Below are 21,001 nucleotides of genomic sequence, written 5' to 3'. Positions count from 1 at the left end.
CTAAGTCTGTGATAGTCACCAAAAGCGGCTAATGCAGCCTTTCTGATATCCAGTTATAAGAAGAATAAGAAGAAAGTGATTGCTGCAAACATGAGGAATGAGTGGGGGAAAGGGTCTTAGCAGACTTGTGATTATGGAATAATAATGACCAACCCACCAGCACAGGCTCGTCACACACGCTAAACTAGTCCTCATTCATCAAACCTGAACTTGACCTTGTTCTTTGGTTTTCTACCAAAAGCAGATATTGACTGTGAAAGTACAGTTATTCCATGGTGCACATTCAAAAAAGGAATGATCAGGAAAATGCAGAATGTCTTAGAGAAATGTTCAGTGGTTTATGGTGAAGAGAGGGCGTGTTTATTGTTGTTATTCATTTTTTGAACCCTCATATGGAAGTACTATACCCCAGAAACTTTTCCAAGATTAAATATCAACAGGCCTCTGAGGTCAGTATTATTACTATGCTGAGGGGGTGGGGTGGGGGGAGAAATTGAGTGGCAGACAGATGAAATAACTTGGCTAATAAATGGCAGAGCAAGGATGGCGCCTGTGGCTCAAAGGGGTAGGGCGCGGGCCCCATATGCCGGAGGTGGTGGGTTCAAACCCAGCCCCGGCCAAAAACTGCAAATAAATAAATAAATAAATGGCAGAGCAGGGAAAGGGATCCATGTGGTTTTATACATGTCTTGGTCCATCTAAAATGACAAAGTGAAAGAAAACATCAGGAGGGGATTCTGTTTACTTCTTAAAAGCAACTTGCCCTGCTTCACACTCTTGTAGCTGGCTGGTGTAAACTTGGGCGACCTCCTTAATTTCAGAGCCTCAGTTTGGGCATGTAAAAAAAGCCAGTCCTGAGTAAAAATCTGCCTTAAATGTTACCCTCTTCGATGTATATTCTCTCTCTTCAGCTTTTACTTCTTAGCAATATCTATGTATATAATACCTTAGGCATAAGAATATTTTTCTAACATCAGCATCAAATATCTTAATACTTGGAGGGCGGATGTGCCTCACTGGGGTCCACTCCGATGTCTGCAGCCTCAGATTTGTAGTGTTTACAGTGTTGCTGGAGGGGTAAATAAGGTTTCGAAAGGTCTGGTGCTCGCAAGCAGGAGGCATGCAATGAAGAGCACGTTATTAATACTGTGTACTACGTCCCAATTATGCATCCCCTGTCTCCTAGTATAGGTGTTAAGATATTATGTATTTACATTCTAGTAGTAATTAGAATAATTTGATTAAATAGCTGTATTGATTCATGTTAAATTCATCAAATCTAGTGTCCTAGTCTTTTTAATGTTTATAGATCTGGCCTAGGACAAACCATACAGGTTGAAGTGAAAATAAATCTAGATGTTTGCTTCGAAGAACTAAAAGTGGACCTTCCATGTGATACCTCAATCCCATTACTAGGTATCTGCCCAGAAAAAAAAAAAAAAATCATGTTAGCATGAGGGCATTTGCACTAGAATATTTATTGCAGCTCGGTTCATAATTGCCAAGAGGTGGAATCAACCCAAGTGCCCATCAACACATGAATAGATTACGTGATATGTGTGTACTGTACAATACGGCCATAACAAAGATGGGGATTTTACATCTTTTGTATTAACCTGGATTGAGTTGGAGAATGTTCTCCATAATAAAGCATCACAAGAATGAAAAAGTAAGTATCCAATGTACTTATGCTAATATGAAACCAGTAGATGATCTAATGCACACCCACACAAGAGAAAAACACAATTACACTCAAGTTGGGGGTAAGAGGGAGATGGGAGGGAGGACTGGTGAGCTCCCACCTAATGGGCACAATGTAAGGGTCTACGGCACACGTCCTGGGGAGGGGCACAACTACAACTCGGGCTTTACCTAACAAATGCAAATAATGTAACCTAATTGGCTATATTAATTTGAAATTTAAAAAAATTAGGAGTTTATAAGATTTTTGTTCAAAGTTGAACACAGAATATAAATAATATCCATTTGTCCATTCATTGGCCTTTTTTCTTACCAAACTTTTGAAAAATAGTGATTTTTAATTTATCTCTCTCCTCATAATATAGACTAATGTTAATACAGATAATAATTATCATCCCCCATGTATTGAGTGCTTACTATGTTCCAGGCACTATGAAAATCCTTTTATATATATGGTATCCAGTTTAGTAATTTCTGAAATGCCCTCCAACAACTCTGTGTGGTAAGTATGGTTATCTCCAGCCTCCAGAAGAACAAATTAACACTTCAGAAAGTTCAGCCCCTGTCCCTAGTCACACGGGCCATAGGCGGTAGAGGGAGGGTATGGACTAAAGTCTTTCTGATTGCAAATGCCCCCACCCCCACCCCATCACTAATCACTAAGTCCAACAATGGCTTTTAAAAATGAAACAATGTTAGAGGAAGATTTTATGTTTTGATTTTACGTTTCATTGAGTACAAAAATAAGAAGCCACAATACTATTTTTGTAAAACCAAAAGGCAGGCCTGTTTTAGTGAAGGCATACCATGTAATTTTGCATTTGCAACTTTCTACCTGGAAAAGTCAGAGATGTCTGTTGAGGGCAGAAGAATAAAGACTGAGGAGACTTGGAAGCAAGTGTTAAAAAAGAACAAATATACCTGACATAGGAGATTATAAAATACACAAGAAATTAAAAAACAAATCAAACACTTTGCAGGAAAACCGAATGAAAGCAATTATGTAAAAGAACAAAATCAGTTGGTATGTATTGGTTTTCTTTAGAAACATGAAACTAAAATGCTTCATTAATAAACAATCATTTCGAAATCAGGATGGTTTCCGGTAACAAGTGGAAAACCTTTCACATCCTTTGATTTCCAATACTCTGACCACAGATGGCAAATTGGAGGCCGAAAAAGTTGGAGTGCACCACAGGGAGGTGCATCTGCACTCCGAGTTTTAAAAAACTTGATGCTAATTTTAGAAAAATATCCTTATACCTGAGACATTATGTATTAGTAAAGACTGAAAAGAAAAAGTAGACATTGAGCTGGATTTTTAAAGAAATTCTATTCCTAGAAAGGTATATAGAATGCTACCTACGAGATAAATAGTAGAACTTAAGATGTACACTAAAAAAAAAAATAAAGCAAGCCAATAATATTAACAATAGGTAATAAGTATATGATGCTTACATTGTGCCAGCTTTTATTCCAAATACTTTTTAGATATTTTACATGTGCATATTAGACAAACTATTTTTGCTATCATGAATATTTAGGGAAAAGATCTGGCAATTTTATTTAAATCTTAGAGATGTGCAACTATGTATAAATATTGTGGTATTTCATAGGATTTGATATCACATGGACATAGCAATTCTACTCTCTCCTAGATTCTTGTATTTTGTACCAAAAAAAAATTTTAATTTAGCACCAAATACATGTAAGATTTATTTTTCAGGGGGAAAATTGCAAAAATACAAAGTAATTACTTTTCCTACACACCTCTCCCCACCTACCTTCCCAATACCCTCTGCCTCTTTTAAAGACAGTACTTTAAAGCTGTTTGTATAATCTTCAGTATAAAACAAGGTAAAAGTACCTGTTAAAAAGGACAGGAATATGGTCAAATTACAGAAAAGCTAATTTGCATTTTCAGAGTTTTATCTGTCTATGAATACAACTATAGAAACCATTAAATACTGACACTTGAGTAGGCCTAGAACGTAACTGTTAGAGACATTCTTATCTTTGTTAAAACTGGGTCACATAAATCTTCCCCTTCACTAAACATTTCGTGGCCACTAATGTAAAATGGAGCATGGATTGCTTCCCACTCACTACTGTAAGTATTTGAAAACACTTAATTTCTAATAAACGGAAACCAAATTTATCCTGTCTAGCCTCTCTAGCTATACAGGAGAGTTCATGGAACTCCTGGAAAAAATGGATACTTGGTAATTAGCTGAGCCGAGTTTAGTAACATCATTAAAATAAGCAAGAGAGCTAAACTATTTCATAATTGAAGAATATTCTTAGAAAATGTAAATTTAATTTTCTTCCATTGCCACATTCAATTTCTCAGTGGACAGGACCCCGAGGCCACATTTTCTAGTGCATATGATGGAATTAGAATTCATGCTACTCATTAAGCATTCCTTTAGAATTCTGTTAAGATACTCCTAAATAACTTGCCTCCTCACAGAACTGAAGCATTTGGAGACATCCACTTCACTCTCGTATTTAAGAAGAGAAGCATTAACAACACTGCAGAATTTGTCATATGATTAAGAGGAATTCCCCGTAAAATACAAGGAAAAATGCTAAATTAATGATAAAAGGTCACCAGATGAGATCATCACAGACTAAATGAATAACAAGTTTAGTCCTGATCTAGATTTTTATTTAGTTCAAAAGCAAATTGTTCTCTGGAGTTAAAATACATCATTTACATATTAAGTGTATAAAAGTCAACTATCGAGTTTTTCCCCCCTTTTATTAAGTCATATATACATAGATCATGGAATACATGTATGCCTGTGTGGGATTCCATGTGTTGATTTTGTGTACAAATTGGAGTGCTTACATCCCACTAATTATTGTAGCTTTCACCTCATTTACTGAATCACTGTGTCAAGACATTTGTGTTCTATACTTGACAGATCTGACTTGTGCCCTTGGGAGCTGCTCCATAGCTGTGGTCCCACCATTAACCCTCCCTCTATCCAACCACACCCCTCCCCTCCCATCTCCCTCCCCTTTCCTCCTTCATCCTGGGCTACAGAGGTGATTCATCTTTCATATGAAAGTGTGAGTGAAAATTGGTTTCATAATGGTACTGAGTACATTGGATTCTTTTTTTTCCCCATTCCTAAGATACTTTACTAAGAAGACTATTTTCCAGCTCCATCCATGTCAACATATCAAGTACTTTTAAAACTTGGCTGATTTATTAGGTTTTCACTGACCACCACTCCTTGGGAATAGACTCATAGAACCTTTCCACATAAGTGTCTAGTCATGGGAAGTTACATATACTAAATAACTAGGCCAACAAGAGAAAAAATCAACCACTAGGGTTGTGATCACCTTAATTGTTACATGGGGTCTAAGAAATATATAGCAGTATATATACAGTTATATATTATGATTCTAAACATAATATATTGCTATATAATTAAATATATAACATACCATATCATATATTAATATTTTTAATATATTACATAATATAATTTTCTAGCCAAAAATATCTACAGTTCAAATAGGTCTTTTTCATCACCATAAGCAAACCATCGGCTTATTTTTTGGAAAGTTTGGTGTATACATATGATATAACTTTAACTTTTAAATGATAATTCCTAAAATTAGAATAAAAATGAGTTAGTTAATGCACTCTTGTTCAGGCTGGTCTCAAACTCCTGGCCTTAAGCAAGCTCCTGTATTGGCCTCCCAAAGTGCTAGGACTATAGGCGTGAGCCACCATGCCCAGCCAATAATTTAGATTTAATACCAATATGTTATTTATCACCTTCTAATGTTCATAATAAGTCATATTTGAACAATTTTCTTAATATAGAATAAGCATTAGAACTATACTTCCACACACACATACTTACCTGTTATTTATTGATTTTTTTTATTTTTTACAGGTTTGGGGGTACAAGTTGAATTCATGTTGAACACATGTATATATTGTGTAATGGTAGAATCTCAGCTTTCAGTGGATATTCTTTTATAACCTAAAATTTACACATTATTTTCATAAACATTATATCTGTTTATTGGCCTACCTTGCCTACTGGGTGTTAAGGTATACAAGGACAGAATAACTGCTGTTGGGTTTTGTTTTGTAAGAACTTTATAAGGGAGAGAACTAGCTGTATCCTTGAAGAATCTGCAGAAGGAAAATGAGACCCACAGCAAGGTGAGGTGTTGTGGGATGACAGCAGGTGAGAAGGTGTCAGTGAGGCAAAGGTGAGGGCCACTCGCACCGTCAGGCAGCTCTGGGAGGGCTTCCTAGAAGACCGAGAGCCAAGGCTGCCCTGGAGCCTAAGTAGCAAGGTAGCAAAGAGAGGTGAGGGGCAGTTGAAGCCAAGACAGGAAAGTACATGGACACAGGCCAGAAAAGAGTGCGATGGATGCGGCATAGGCCCAAGTATGGATAAAATATGCTTTGAAACATTTGATGTGAGTGGGCAGAGTTGGAGTTGAGGAAGAGGACGGTAGATAGAACACTAAAGGCCTTGCGTGGATTTTGTTTTTTCAGCCACAGGGATAATTTTGAGCAGAGAGTATCTTCCTGCTGGCTATGTTTGCATCTCAGCACCCAGCACCGTGACTTGCTTGTGACTCTTCCAGCAGCATCGGGGATATTTTTCTCCCGGGCTATAATCAACTTTAAATATTAATAAAATACAGAAGACTGTCAATACCAATTATATTCAGAAACAATAGATTTAAAAATCTCCTAAGCAAAGGAAGGAATGTTGAATTGTATCTGAAATTAGGTCTTGATCAATTGCATCCAAATGAATCAATAAGTGAGTGTTTGTCTCAGGACCATGTGAGTATGAAAAAACGCTAAAAATTAAAAAGAAATCAGAAGAAGAAGAGAGTAGTATACAACTTAAAATTCAAAAGCAGTTCCAAGAGGTGTTCCAGGTCAGCCCTTCACTGACAGCCCTCCCTCCAGGCTGTGGAGGGTCACTTAGCAGACTCTCACCTGGGCAGTAGACTCTCACTCACCTGGGCAGTAGACTCTCACTCACCTGGGCAGGTAGACTCTCACCTGGGCAGGTACACTCTCACTCACCTGGGCAGGTAGACTCTCACCTGGGCAGTAGACTCTCACTCACCTGGGCAGGTAGACTCTCACTCACCTGGGCAGGCAGACTCTCACCTGGGCAGTAGACTCTCACTCACCTGGGCAGGTAGACTCTCACTCACCTGGGCAGGTAGACTCTCACCTGGGTAGGTAGACTCTCACTCACCTGGGCAGGTAGACTCTCACTCACCTGGGCAGGCAGACTCTCACCTGGGCAGTAGACTCTCACTCACCTGGGCAGGTAGACTCTCACTCACCTGGGCAGGTAGACTCTCACCTGGGTAGGTAGACTCTCACTCACCTGGGCAGGTAGACTCTCACCTGGGCAGGCAGACTCTCACCTGGGCAGGTAGACTCTCACGTGGGCAGTAGACTCTCACTCACCTGGGCAGGTAGACTCTCACCTGGGCAGGCAGACTCTCACCTGGGTAGGTAGACCCTCACTCACCTGGGCAGGTAGACTCTCACCTGGGCAGGCAGACTCTCACCTGGGCAGGTAGACTCTCACGTGGGCAGTAGACTCTCACTCACCTGGGCAGGCAGACTCTCACCTGGGTAGGTAGACTCTCACTCACCTGGGCAGGTAGACTCTCACCTGGGCAGGCAGACTCTCACCTGGGTAGGTAGACTCTCACTCACCTGGGCAGGTAGACTCTCACCTGGGCAGGCAGACTCTCACCTGGGCAGGTAGACTCTCACGTGGGCAGTAGACTCTCACTCACCTGGGCAGGTAGACTCTCACCTGGGCAGGCAGACTCTCACCTGGGCAGGTAGACTCTCACCTGGGCAGGCAGACTCTCACCTGGGTAGGTAGACCCTCACTCACCTGGGCAGGTAGACTCTCACCTGGGCAGGCAGACTCTCACCTGGGCAGGTAGACTCTCACCTGGGCAGGCAGACTCTCACCTGGGTAGGTAGACCCTCACTCACCTGGGCAGGTAGACTCTCACCTGGGCAGGCAGACTCTCACTCACCTGGGCAGGTAGACTTCCACTTTCTGCTTCTTCACGGAGTTGGCCCATTCTTCAATCAGCTGTGGTTTGACCAGGGGCTCTAGAGTAGCCAGGGGGACTTCCTGCCTGGACAGGGCCAGCATCATGCTTATCTCATCTCCCTCATACGGTATTTCAAGGACTTGGTAGATTCCCCCAGCCTCATTGGAGCCATCACTAAATTCCCCTACAATAAAAATAAAAAGGCCATAAAAGGCCTATATTGAAGCTTTTTAAAAAATTAAATTTGTCATAGGTTTCTTCTAAAATGGCATATAGAATCTAAGAAATTCAGGCATCTGAGAAAAAGAGGGCTTATTTGAAAACAGGCTCTGAAATGCAAAAGAATCCTTCAGTCCTGAGAATTTATTTCATTTTAGAATTCAACTTCACATTTGTCATAACATGTTCTCGAGAATTTTTCCTTTTTAAAATGAGATTAATTCAATATATTTAAAGGATATCATTAGAAACAAAGAAAAGTCCTGGTTAGAAAAATAAAGCCCTGGCTCCAAGTTGGATGTAAATTATGTTTAATAATATTCATTTGGTTTCTACGAAGGGAAACTTTGACCATGTAATACCTGGAATTCTATTATCACCACTACTATAAGTTTTCAGGCAAAGATTGGACAGCCAAAATGAAATCCAAGCATTCTACAATAGTTACCTAGTACATTTATGATACTTAAAGTCTCTAAGTTAGGTAATTAGATAAATTAACTAATTGGCTTTGTGCTCTATGAATTTAGCCAAATCATAAATACATATGCGCATACACACACACACACACACACACACGCACACACACATGAAGGTGCCAAAAATGTGTATACAGTTTAGTAAAGGAGAAAATTGTAATATTCAATATATACTGATGACAAAAGATGAATACCAGTTACGTTGAGCACTTCTTGCAACTGCAGAAGTCAAATGTGACTTGAGTATTTAATTTAATAAAGACAAATTTAATACATTTTTTCCTTCTTAAAATATGTATATATTTTTTAGCATCCTCTGAGTGTGTGTGTGTGCAGCATATGTACACATAAATTGAAGCTTTCTTTAAAAAATATTTAAATTTGTCATACATACACACACATATATATACTATACGGTCTGTAAAAAAATTATTCTCCCACTACTTTAAAATTTTCCTATTCTCAAAAATAAGTGTACTATTTTTGTTACGAATATTTTCCCATAACTGATCAGGTCCTTTAGACATCACACTAAACGTTTTGGTTTCCAAATCTTATTTTTATCATTAACCCAATCAGCTGTGATTACAGTCTTTTTAATATCACAGTATACTTTTAAATAGAATAAACTACAGCTCTAACATGTACTTGCTTAAAACAGCATTTCTGCTTATGCCTTAATAAATTAATATAATTTGTAACAGTGTATGGGAAGGAGGAATACCTAATCTCGTGAAGAGTTCAGTGAAACATCTGTGAAAATAACACCAGCTGAAGACAGTGAGTCACATCACAAATTATAGGCTCTCAGTAAGCACAACAGTGAAGGGACAGTTATGTCTGGCTATACTACGACTCTGCAAGTCACAGTAGGACTGTACGATGACTATACAAGTGTTGCAGAGCCCAAATCAAGTGCTTGCTGGAGCTTCTGGTTCAAAAACCCTCCCATAGCCAGCAACTTTCTGAGTGAACCAGAATGCTTTTGCACAATGTTAGGTATTTTTATATGAATAAAGCAATTCTGCAGATGTGATCAAATTTATAAATGGAAAAGATAGATTGGAAAACTGTCAGTGCATGTAATATTCACTCAAGATCTAATAGAGGACTTTGAAAATAGAGCCCAGGAAATGGAAATGTAGCCCGCATTAAACTGACAAGGATTTAGACTAATGGATATTTCACGTTCCTTCTTAGACACGTGTTGGTATGCAGCAAGACGAGGGAAATAAAAGCCAAACTGTCTCACCATAATAAAACTCTCCTTGTTGATACATCATTGGAATTTGAACTTCACTTTCATCATCTTTAGTGAAAGAAAATGTTCTAGTGTTTTCAGGTCTAAACTGCGACTTCCAGTTCCCCTTGAAATACACAGCATTGACAAGGGCCAGGTGAGTGGCAGCGTCAAAGTCCCTTGAGGATACCAAATCTTTCAACAGATCTATTTGGGGAAAAAAATGATTAAAAATTCACGTTAAATTGGAAGATGAAGGAGAACCAAAAGATTATCGAACTGCCATCTGAGAAAGTGTTGCAGAAACACCTCACACCAAATTTATAATAAAAAGTACCTTACTTGCAAAGGAAAAGAAACTATACATACACACACAATAAAATTATATAAGGAGCAATATGGGGCATCTTGCCACACAAAGTATGAAACAATGCACAGCAGAATCTGAACCTTCACCACTTTCTGGTTGGTGATACGTGGAAAACTCTGAACTGAGTAAGCACTCAGAATAAATTCTGTTTATTTTTCAACAAGGCATATTATTAAGTATTATCCAATTGAAGCATCTTTCTACTAATATAAAAGCTGCTTTTGAATAGGTGAAAACAGATTAGTGAAAGCCAATTTAACTCAGGATGCATTACTTTCTATCATTTGAAATTTTCCTTTCCAAATCTATTTTAAAAGCTACTAGGACTTTGCTGCTTGCTAAAGTGTCCAAAGAAGTTTGAAAACAAGCATTTTAACAATTCAATCATTACAGATGTCTTATTCCTCTTAATTTACTCTGTGTATGCTAAAAAAAAACTAGATATGTTTCTTTTATCTTACATTTTAATATCATAGTTAAAAAATAGGATCAAAATTGGCTCTGTATTCTCCCATTTTATTAACCATGACATTTCTTAAGTAAAAGTTTCCTCCACATTTTGGGGATTGTGGGGTAATGAATATCTGCTCAGGAGTTTTTGTTCCAACATAAAATTTTAGATTAACATGAAAAGAATTTTGACAACGTGAGTTCACTTAATGAACAGCTGTAGTAATCTATTTTTAATATAGCCTCAATTTGTAGATCCTAATTTCAATTATTTTGTGACTAAAATTGAAAAGCAAACATTTAGAAGCCTTAACTACATTTTAAAGATACAAAATATAAATCAAATATATATTCGAATATTAGAATATATCATTCTAATTCCTCTCCATTTGTTTGGGCTTAAAATGGGCAGCTTTTAAAAAAATGAATCTTATACAATTTTTTTATTGACCAAATAAATTTTATAGTTCAAAACGCAAGAAACATCCTTAAACTCTGATGTTTAATTCTCTTAATCTATATTAATTACATTGTTAAGCTATCCAGCAACTGGCATTTTATCTAGTAACTCATTTATTAAATGGCTCAAGCAAAATTCCTTACCGTCGTTAAGATTGCTCTACAGAGGGATGCCATCAGAGAGCACAGACTTCAGATTCTCAGGGTCGAGGTTCTATATATGCCAAAAGGTTTTAACTTTCTCAAATGTTCATTCATGCACAATATTTCTAAAATACACTATATACCAAATAATTATTAGATTCTCAACTAAATGCTAGCTAACATTCAAAATGTAAAAGAAGAGAATAAATACTCTCAGGAGTAAAAGGTTAAGCCAGCAGAGAAAAAGGGACGGCGTGACATACCGTCTGTATTGTTTTGCACCCACTGGTTGATGTGAGCGGCCGCGGCTATATTTTGGCTGAAGTCCACATGGTACACTTCTGCGTTAAAGAATTTTTTCATCATTTTCAAAAACTCATCATTGATATGAAATCCATTCTGCACAAAGAGGGAATTGGCCATTTTCATTACGTACTGGCTCTTTTCGGCAGTTACCATGTTAGAAAAATCCTCGAAGAAAGGAAATTCTTCCCCTACAAGATGACAAAGGATGAGTTTATTAGTGGGATAAACTAAGCAAAAGATCAAGGGAAGGGTCTTTAAAGCACAGGCCGGTTCACAGCGCCAGGGCCCGAGGGAAAAGAGCCCGGCTTATTCCCACATTGACAGGAGGTTCCAAGAGGTGTACTATTTCTACATGGTCTAATTAACTTTTGGCAGCTTAATATTACTAACTGATATTATTTTTATTTCATTGTTATCTTTCTGGAATCCACAGGTGAAGATTTAAGTTGTTTTCTTTCAAGGTACTCATATTACTCTCATTAAATCAGTTCTATTTTATAATTATTAGAATAAATTATCTAGTTTAAAATCCAAAATGTTCCTTTCAATTTTACTCAGTAGACTTTTATAAAATCTTATAACTAGAAAATTAGAACATACTATTTCTTAACTTTTTAATGAGTCAATTCATGTGTATATTAAAAGTATCAAAATAGAAAGTATCTATCACACCAAAGTGGGTACAAATAACTTTTGGCTAGAAATTTCTTTCAATAAATAAAATTTTTATAAGATAATATTTCAAAAAATGTCTTGCATATTGTTTAGAAAAGGATGAGACAGCTGACTTTAAGCAAAAATTTGTGTATTAAGAACCATGTTGCCTTTCTTTGACACTCATCATAGTTGTACATTTTCATTTATTTGTATGATAATTGATTAAATTTTCATTTTAAAAATAAATGAAATAAATTTTCATTTATTTGTATAATAATTGATTAACATATGCCTTTCCCTCTGCACTGGAAGTTTGCTTTTGTATAGCACAGTGAAATTTATTTTTAATAATAATTTTAGAAAGATAGAACTTCCTCAGATTGACTCAACCAGAAATGGAGCCAGAACTAACACCTTTATTTGGTTTCCTAACCCTTCTCCTCGCCATACAATCTCAGTGAGATAATTTACGGCTGCCTCTAGCATCAGAAGACAACATAACGAGTTAAAAGTCAAAGTCAAAAGTCCTGAGAAGTCGCGTCTCCCACACTTACCATTTTTCAAGCTGTCATAACCCATTGAATGGCGGATCTCATTCTGGGTAGACCCCTGGGCCCCAAGTTCCATCATTCCCATTGCAAGAGCAATATTCAGTGGAGAGAAGACAATGTTTTCATCCTCCCCTGTGGCTCTGAGACGGTTGTACATATTCACAGACAACTCAGCAAATCTTTCACCCGGGACAGTGTTGCCTAAAGCCATACTTTGTAGAACCAGTAAAGAGAAGAGTCCAAGGAAAGCCATGGTGGAATGATTGGAAGCCTGAGAAATAATAATTTACACATTAATTTTCTCAAAGAAATGAGGCAACAGGTAGAATTATAAAGAACGATTCCTTGGCACAGTTGTAAAGCAAACCAAAGATTTTTGAACACGTACTCCCTCTGACGAAAGTCTCCTTACAGAATGTGGTAGGAGGTTCTACTTTTAAAAATAATGAAATAAACAATTAATGGGGCTAAATTCCTAGAATTCTCCCAGAAATAACAGCCAGTGCCCCACCTTCATGGGGTTGAGAGTACATAAAGTGACATACACAGCAGGTAATTAAAATTTGTGTTTAGTGATGCTAATTTATCAATTTTTCATAGCCTTGCCTCATATATTTTTGATTGAGATTTTGTTCAAACTTGTTCTAGCTTCCACTAAACAATGTATGTCCAGGACAAACACAAACTTTATGCCCACCCTGTATAATAAAAACCAAAAGGTATTTATAAGGTTTAAGATGAAGTAGCAGAGTTAGACATTCGAAATGCCACTTGACTCATTTACTACAATTTATAAAATTAATGCACCTTGCCTCTGGGTTACTAACTGGTGAGCAGAGATCAGACACACACCTGCCACAAGTCCCAGGGGACTCCCCGCGCTCCAGAGCCCACAGGAAGTGGTGACCCAGCCAGCAACTTGCCTGGGTTGTCTGGTCCTATGAGCCTGTTGCTCCCTCCCGGTGACAATCGTTGGGCGGGAGGAGCCTCCTGCCAAAGTTGAGCAGGAAGCTGAATTCTTGCTACCTTAAAAAGGGACAGGAACCCTGCGGTCTCAAGGCCCTCCAGATTCCCAAGGGCAGCTTCTCAACAAAACTGAAACTTCACAGAACAAATCTCTTTATTAAGATGGTTTGGTAACATTTGGATGGATGGTAACATTTGGAGGCAGTTGAAAGGCCACACTCGGGAATCCAGGTGGCGACAGGTGGCCTCACGGCTGCAGGTTACCCAGCCCACTAAAAAAGTATTTCCACTTTTCAGATTCACCTGGTTCTTACACCAAATCGCAGGGCATCGAGGCCACATTTTCTTTGGGGAGGACGAGGTAGTATCTGTGCCCAGATATCCGCTGAGTAGCGTCCCTGCTTCTCGGCGCAGCGGTGACCCAGAAGCCCAGCCTCGCGCAAAGCAGCCCGCGGGGGAGGACCCCTCTTTCCAGGGTGTGCATCCCTGGGTAGGAGGCACCTGCGAGAAATACCTCGGCAATAGGGACTGGGGAAGGGATTTAACGTCCTTGGCTCTGGTTAGTGAGACGCACGAGAGAACGCACATCACGGGTTGACAGTGTCCACTCCTGTGCCGCAGGCATCACCGGAGTCACTTGGGGAGACGTTAGAGGGGCTCCTCCATTGGCTCCAAGACGCCTGATGGGCGCTCCCCCACTAAGACTGAGAGATTGCTGCCGAGATGCCGCTCCTCCTCATACTGACTGTGACTTCTAAGGTGCTTGAGCATCTGAGGCCTGAACGAGACCCTACCTCTTTTACTTTATCTTTACTGCACTTTTTCCATGTTTAGATACATTTAGATTCACAAATACTTGCCCTTGTATTACAGTTGCCCCCAGTGTTCAGTAGAGCAGCATGGTACACTGATGTGGAGCCCAGGAAGCAACAGCCCAGAAGTGTGTTATATGGGTTCATGTAAATACACTCTGTAGACACACTGGGCTGAAACTGCCTAATCACTCCTTTCTCCAGATGTATCCCAATTGCTAAGCAACCCAGGGACTGTGTAAGACCAAAAAATTAAATTCTCCGTATCATGGTTATACCTGCAAGTCCAACTATTTGGAAACAGGTACATTTGACATGGGTATCAAATTTTAGACTAATAGAACATTTTACTTATATTAAAAAACTAACCTATTGGCTATAAGCATTCCAGAAAGTAAGGTCAAATCAATTATGTTAACAGGCATTATTATTACAAATGAAGATACAGTGGAATAATATTAGTAGCTAAGAACTTATAAGGACTGTCTTACTTAAGCTTGGCAATCACCCTATGAGTAAATACTCTGTCTCTATTTTAGGAATTGAAATGTGGGCTCACAGAGGTTAGGAGCCTGCCCAAGGTCATGCAGAAGTGCTAAATCCAGGATGGGAGCCCAAATTGTCCTTACAAACACTGTACCCACTGAGCTAAACTGCCTCTCACTCTCTGAACAAGTGGGAAGATGTAGGACTTGGGAACGAGGCTTGGAGTTAAGTCTCAGGTCCAATATGCTGTTTGACCTTCAGCAAGTCATGTGTATTCTTTCAACCTTCGCTTCCTCATTTCTCAGATGAAAATTCTAATTTCTGCTCTACAAAATTATTTGAAGAAACAACTGAGAGAGTGTGTGTGAAGCACTCACTTCGAGGGCATCATTATGAGAAAATATGTCTCCTAGGTATGTAGAGTTCCTAAGTTAGACAAGAGGCGATAGAAACACAATGGCCACATTCTGGTCCCCATTGGGCCATCTCGTGCAGCACGTCAGCCATTCATCCTGCCCTGCCTGGTGGTAAAGCCATGAAAACATCAGGGAACACAAAGGCAGGCTCTGCACTCAAGGAGCTCACCTCACTGTGCCAGAGTAAGACCTACTGCAAGCTCTCAAAAAAACAGACGAGAATCAGAAGAGGAAATCACCCCTTTATAAATATGCATACACCTGAGTAACAAAATTCTATGCACTGGCTGAGATATTCACTGATCTCAGGTTAGGAATGCCTGGTCTCCCACAAAGGGTCCAGAAGAGAAAGAAGAGGTGTCTGAGGGACCTGCAGTTCTGTTCCCTTTACAGGGGAAAACAGAGATGTCAGCAGTCCTGACGCAACTTTGGGACATGAGGACACAGGGAAGAGAACAATCTATCTGTGGGGGAGGCTCCTCCACAGCCGCCAGTGGCAGGAAATTGGGGTTGTGAGCGGTGGGAGCAGGGCATGTCGGGGAACTCTCAGACTGGAAGATCTCTGCCCTGGACACACATCTGTTTCTCTTCCTTCCTTCTGAAGGCATGATTTCCAGTTTGCCAGCGAATTACCTGTGTTGGTCTCTTTCACCCTTTCTGACCTGGTAGCAGGCTCCTCCCACCTCCTCTGCCTCTCACCACTCCTAAGTTTGGGGATTGTTGTTGCCAGTGGTGTGTTTTTGGCACAATGATGTGAGTTCCTTGAGTACAAGAACCTGCATTTATATTTCTTGATATCTTCATGGAACTTCTGTCATGGGGATTTCCTTCCTCTGTTCTTTTTTTATTTTTATTTTTTGACACTATTTCAGATTTTTTTCCCAAAGGCAGAGTTTTGCTCTGTTACTCAGGCTAAAGGGCTGTGTTGTGCTCGTGGCTCACTACAGCCTTGAACTTCTGAGTATCAACCTCAGAGTAGCTGGTACTACAGGCTTGTACCAATGCCCAGCTAATTTTTCTTGTGTATTTTAGAGATGGGGTCTTACTGTGTTGTCCAGGCTGGTCCCAGACTCCTGGCCTCGAGGAATCCTCCTGCCTTGGCCTCCCCACGTGCCAGGATTACAGGTGTGAGCTGAGCTGGCCTCCCTGTTTCATGCTCTGAGTCCCTGTGCTCTCTGTACAGCTAGCCCTGCCCTCTCTCTCCTCTATGGCACACTTCTCACACCCACTGCTGCACTCTCAAGACAAAATTACTTCAAATCTTGTCCTTATTAAGATTACTACCCGACAAGTAAAACCCCAGCTGCAGTTGTATTTCTGCCCTAATTTCTGACACGATAGTTCTTGGGTATTTGGTCTTTCATTCTTGCCAGGACTTTGAGTTCAAGGTGGCTCAATCAAACCCAGTCTTTTTTCTTAAAATGTCAAAGTCTTTGACTCCCCTCATCTGTCACTTGCCTCCATAGATCCTGCAACTCCAGCCAGACAGCCTGTGCACCACATGCCCCAGAGCTTCCCTCCCTACTGAGGGTTTATATAGTTCTTATAGTTCTTGTTCTCTTTCTTTTTCTTTTATTTCTTTCTTTTTTTTTCTTTCACCCACTCTACCCACTGTGTCACCCTAGGTAGAGTGCTGTGGTGTCATAGCTCACAGCAACCTCAAACTCTTGGGTTCAAGTGATTCTCTTGGCTTAGCTTCCCAAGTAGCCAAGTAGCTGGGACTACAGGTATGCTGCAGTCCTGGCTAGTTTTCTTTTTTTTTAGTAGAGACGAGGTCTCATTTTTCTCAGGCTGGCCTTGAACTCCTGAGCTCAAGCAATCCTCCCACCTTGGCCTCCCAGAGTGCTGGGATTACTGGTGTGAACCATCATGCCCGGCCTGTAGTTCTCTTTCTGAAACTACCTCAGCCCAGTTCCGTATGTTCAAATCCTACCCTCTGCCCAAGATTCTGTTCCATCTTCTTCATGGATACCTTCCTGGTGTTTCAGTTAAAACAGCAACTTCCCCTCCTCTGAAATCTTGGCATGTTTTTATCTCAACCTCTCCGTTGACACGTACACCCACTTCTGTCTATTACTGGTCATTCTGTACACGGATCCTCCCTCTTCTTAGTCTTTTCAAGAGCAAAACCAGAAGACTGTCCATCTTGTATACCTTATGGTAATCAGAATGGCACCCAATGCATGACTCGGAGTCAGCGCCAATACCAGGTAAATACTTGCTAAATTAACACAGCACGAGGGGTCAACACTCACAGCACTGCCTCAGAAGAAGCAGCCAGAGCAGCTTCTGAATCCTCAAAGCTCATGGAATCTGAGTCCAGAGGTAATGGCTCATTTTCATTTTTTATTCCCTTTATGATAAAGTGTTTTCTCACCGCGTGTGAGATCAGCTCAACAAAGTGGCACCAGCACAGTGACGGGGCGTGCGGTGCGCTGAGGAGCACGTCACCTTGGACAAGCACAGAACAGGGAACCCAAACACTCCTGTGTTAAAACCAGTCTACAAAATGCCAGGCTCCACTATCCATCATAATAATCGCCACAGTCTCAAATGGGTTACTGTCACATGAAGCAGTACTCTGGAGATTTATTATTTTCAAGCTACTGAATAAAATGCTTTACACAAAAACATAAAAACAACAAGGGCTGAGGCACCAGAATAGCAGCAGATAGCTCTGTGCTGGTGGAAAAGCAGAGGTGGTTTAGCTACGGTGAGAATCAGTTGACCCTTACTTCTTCCTGTTCTCTAACTCGCCAGTGCTAATGTTGGTTGCATGCGTGTGTGTGTGCGTGTATGTGTGCGGACATGTCTGGGTGTGTCTGTGTGTACTGCTCCACAAAGCACTTCAATCACACAGGTCAGGGGACTAAATCTTGGGACTGTGGCATGAGAAATCACAAAACTAAAAGTCAGCTTTATAAAAAAGGACACCTTTTTTTTTTTTAATTTGCTGGTAGTTAATCATACTTATAAGAAGATGGATTATGCATAAATGAGTCTTGTTGTTTTAATAACCTAATTATTTGAAATGAAAAAGTCACCTATAATTGTGAGTTGAGAGAAAAGGGAGCTGCTCTTCAGCAGCTCAGAAAAATTCATGAAGGGGGCTGTTCCTCCAGTGACAACAACAACGACAACGTCATTGGGATTGAGGAAGGAGCACTGCAACAGAAGTCCTCTGGCTGTTAATTCCCACACTTTTGCATGTAAAAGACTAGTAATTCTTTTAATTGAGGGAGCCAAAATAGGGCTGCTAAATTTTTATTTTATCAATACATTGACATGGGGGGAAAATTAATAGAAATAATGCCTCTGGGCAGTGCCTGTGGCTCAGTGAGTAGGGCGCTGGCCCCATATACTGAGGGTGGCGGGTTCAAACCCGGCCCCAGCCAAACTGCAACAAAAAAATAGCCGGGCACTGTGGCGGGCACCTGTAGTCCCAGCTGCTCGGGAGGCTGAGGCAAGAGAATCGTGTAAGGTCAAGAGTTAGAGGTTGCTGTGAGCCGTGTGACGCCACGGCACTCTACCGGAGGGCAGTACAGTGAGACTCTGTCTCTACAAAAAAAAAAAAAAAAAAAGAAATAATGCCTCTTACCATCCCATAAAAGGATGAACACTTTATCATGTAAATAAAACAGTTCCTTCAACTGGATATACTTAAAGTCATGAAAATTGATTGCATTTTTCATTTTGCCATCAAGTAGTGAAAACACTATGGAGGTTGGAAGCTGCTGCTCTAACTTCGGTTTGTACCAGCTCCCTGGGTGACATTTGGAGCAAGTTGAAGTCTCCAGGTCTTTATTTTCTGACTTACTAAGAAAACAGCTTAAGTTAGATCAGCAGCAATGAAGCTGGGAAGTTTTCAAAGAATCTGAAAAAAAAAAAAAAAAAAAGGCACAATCTTCTGAAACAATCTGTATTTTGGCGAATTTCCTCGGTTGTGACCTGCACAGTGCTCCTCCTCGCCCCGCTTCTGACTTTTCTCCCATCAGGATAGATCGTCAAATCAGTTTCCAAAGACCAGCTAATTCCCACCCAGGGCAGGAAGCTGTGGCTCAGCCGTGGGCTCCAGGCATGTGCCCTGGTCTAGGAATGTGTGGACTTTAGCCCGCATGTGGCTGCCTCTCACAGCTCAGTTTCCCTTACACTTGAGTCTGGAGTTGTCCTCAGTGGGATGGTAAAGTGATGGCAGCCCTGAGCCAGAAAAGTGCTGTGTGTGCAGAGGGAATGAAACGGCCTGAGAATATCACCTTCCTCTGAGTGATGCAGGCGTCCAGCACATGGTGATCTCCTGCTAAAACAACCACCACTGCTTCCCAAAGGACCCCAGAGTGGGAGACACATGTGCAGGCAGACAGAGCTGGGAGCAGATGCGTCCTTCGTCCTTGGAATATTGTGAAGGGCCGTCGTCTGCAGGAGGCCAAGCTGCATAGTCAAAGGCAGAGGAAGTTGCCAAATCTTTCAGAATAAATCACAGTGTGTTTTCAAAGTTAGGGAAGAACCCATGAATGTTATACTGAGGACTCTTGCTCAGGTGCTAAGCTGTCAAAAGCTTCCTGCCAACATTCAAAATTAGCTGCAGAACTTCCGATAGGATTAAATTGGTGTGTGTGTGGTGGGTAGGGGAATGGAGTAGACCACCCCAGAAAGCAAATGGAATTGAGGAGAATATCCTAGTATTCTTTGAAATGCCTTAAGATTACATTTTCAGTCACCAAGGCACTTAAAAGATTTCAATCAGAAAATGTATCATGAAAGTATTATGTCAGGTATATGACATATGATGGCCGAAGTGATTCAGAAATGTGTCAAGAAAGTTCAGATTTTTACTCAAAGGATAGTATGCCAGTATATAATAAATATATGCCACTATTGTTTTCTGTTTAAGAAGCACATTTTTTTCTTTTTAAATTATCTTTCTCCCATAAAAAGCTATTATGAAATTAAGATATCGCTTAAAGCTAATGGGCCAGAACTAAGGAAATAAGGGACTGCAAAGAGTTTTAATTCTGTAATCTCCTATCAGTACAATTATGACAGTAATGATTTGATTTTTTTCCTTTTCTCTTTCTTGTGCCTCTCCTTCCAGCTCCCCGGCCTGCGGGGGCTCCTTCCACACACCCTGAACTTCCAGCTTTCAGGAGTGGGCATGTTTATGTTCTTTTTTCTGCACTCTTGAATCAAGCAGGAAAGTTCCTTAGGTTTCCCTCAGATACGGTGGACTTGGGGAAATGGCCAGGAAAACCAGAAGGGCAGAAGCCTGGAGAAAGTACCTTGTGATGACTTAATTTACCAGGAAAAAATTATGAAAGGTTCGAGAATAGGCCAAGATGATTGCTGGGTGTTTTCAGTAAAAACTCCGTATTATCTAAAACACACTTGCAGCTTATCTGACTCTGTGGGTTTGAGCCTTTCTTTGAACAATTTTATAACTCTCGAACTTGTGGAAAACTGACAGAGATGCAAATTATCCCTGCCCATGAAAACGCACAACGTACCCGAAGGTGGATGGTTGCCCTGTGGACTAGTTTTGCAACTATTAAGCAGATGTGTTTCCTACTTAGGTATTTCTCCCTTTTTTGCAGTTTTTGGCTGGGGCCAGGTTTGAACCCACCACCTCTGGGTATATGGGACTGGCACCCTGCTCCTTGAGCC

General features: G+C 40.4%; 1 protein-coding gene across 2 annotated transcripts in view; it reads right to left on the bottom strand.

The window, feature by feature from the left end:
- SERPINI1 (serpin family I member 1) overlaps positions 1–21,001 on the bottom strand; it is an 84,245-nt gene that overhangs the window by 18,954 nt on the left and 44,290 nt on the right. For both annotated transcript variants that reach the window (XM_053600247.1, XM_053600248.1), the window contains exons 2-5: positions 12,667–12,934; positions 11,413–11,643; positions 9,739–9,933; positions 7,768–7,972 (exon numbers count right to left, since the gene is read on the bottom strand). In XM_053600247.1, coding sequence (XP_053456222.1) covers positions 7,768–7,972; positions 9,739–9,933; positions 11,413–11,643; positions 12,667–12,916 — 881 coding nt within the window. In that variant the 5' untranslated portion in view covers positions 12,917–12,934. The remainder of the gene's footprint in view (positions 1–7,767; positions 7,973–9,738; positions 9,934–11,412; positions 11,644–12,666; positions 12,935–21,001) is intronic.

This window comes from Nycticebus coucang, chromosome 8 (genome assembly GCF_027406575.1).
Source record: "Nycticebus coucang isolate mNycCou1 chromosome 8, mNycCou1.pri, whole genome shotgun sequence".
Lineage (NCBI taxonomy): Eukaryota > Metazoa > Chordata > Mammalia > Primates > Lorisidae > Nycticebus > Nycticebus coucang.
The sequence above is the reverse complement of the archived record's forward strand: the minus strand, read 5'-3'. Positions and strand labels throughout refer to the sequence as shown.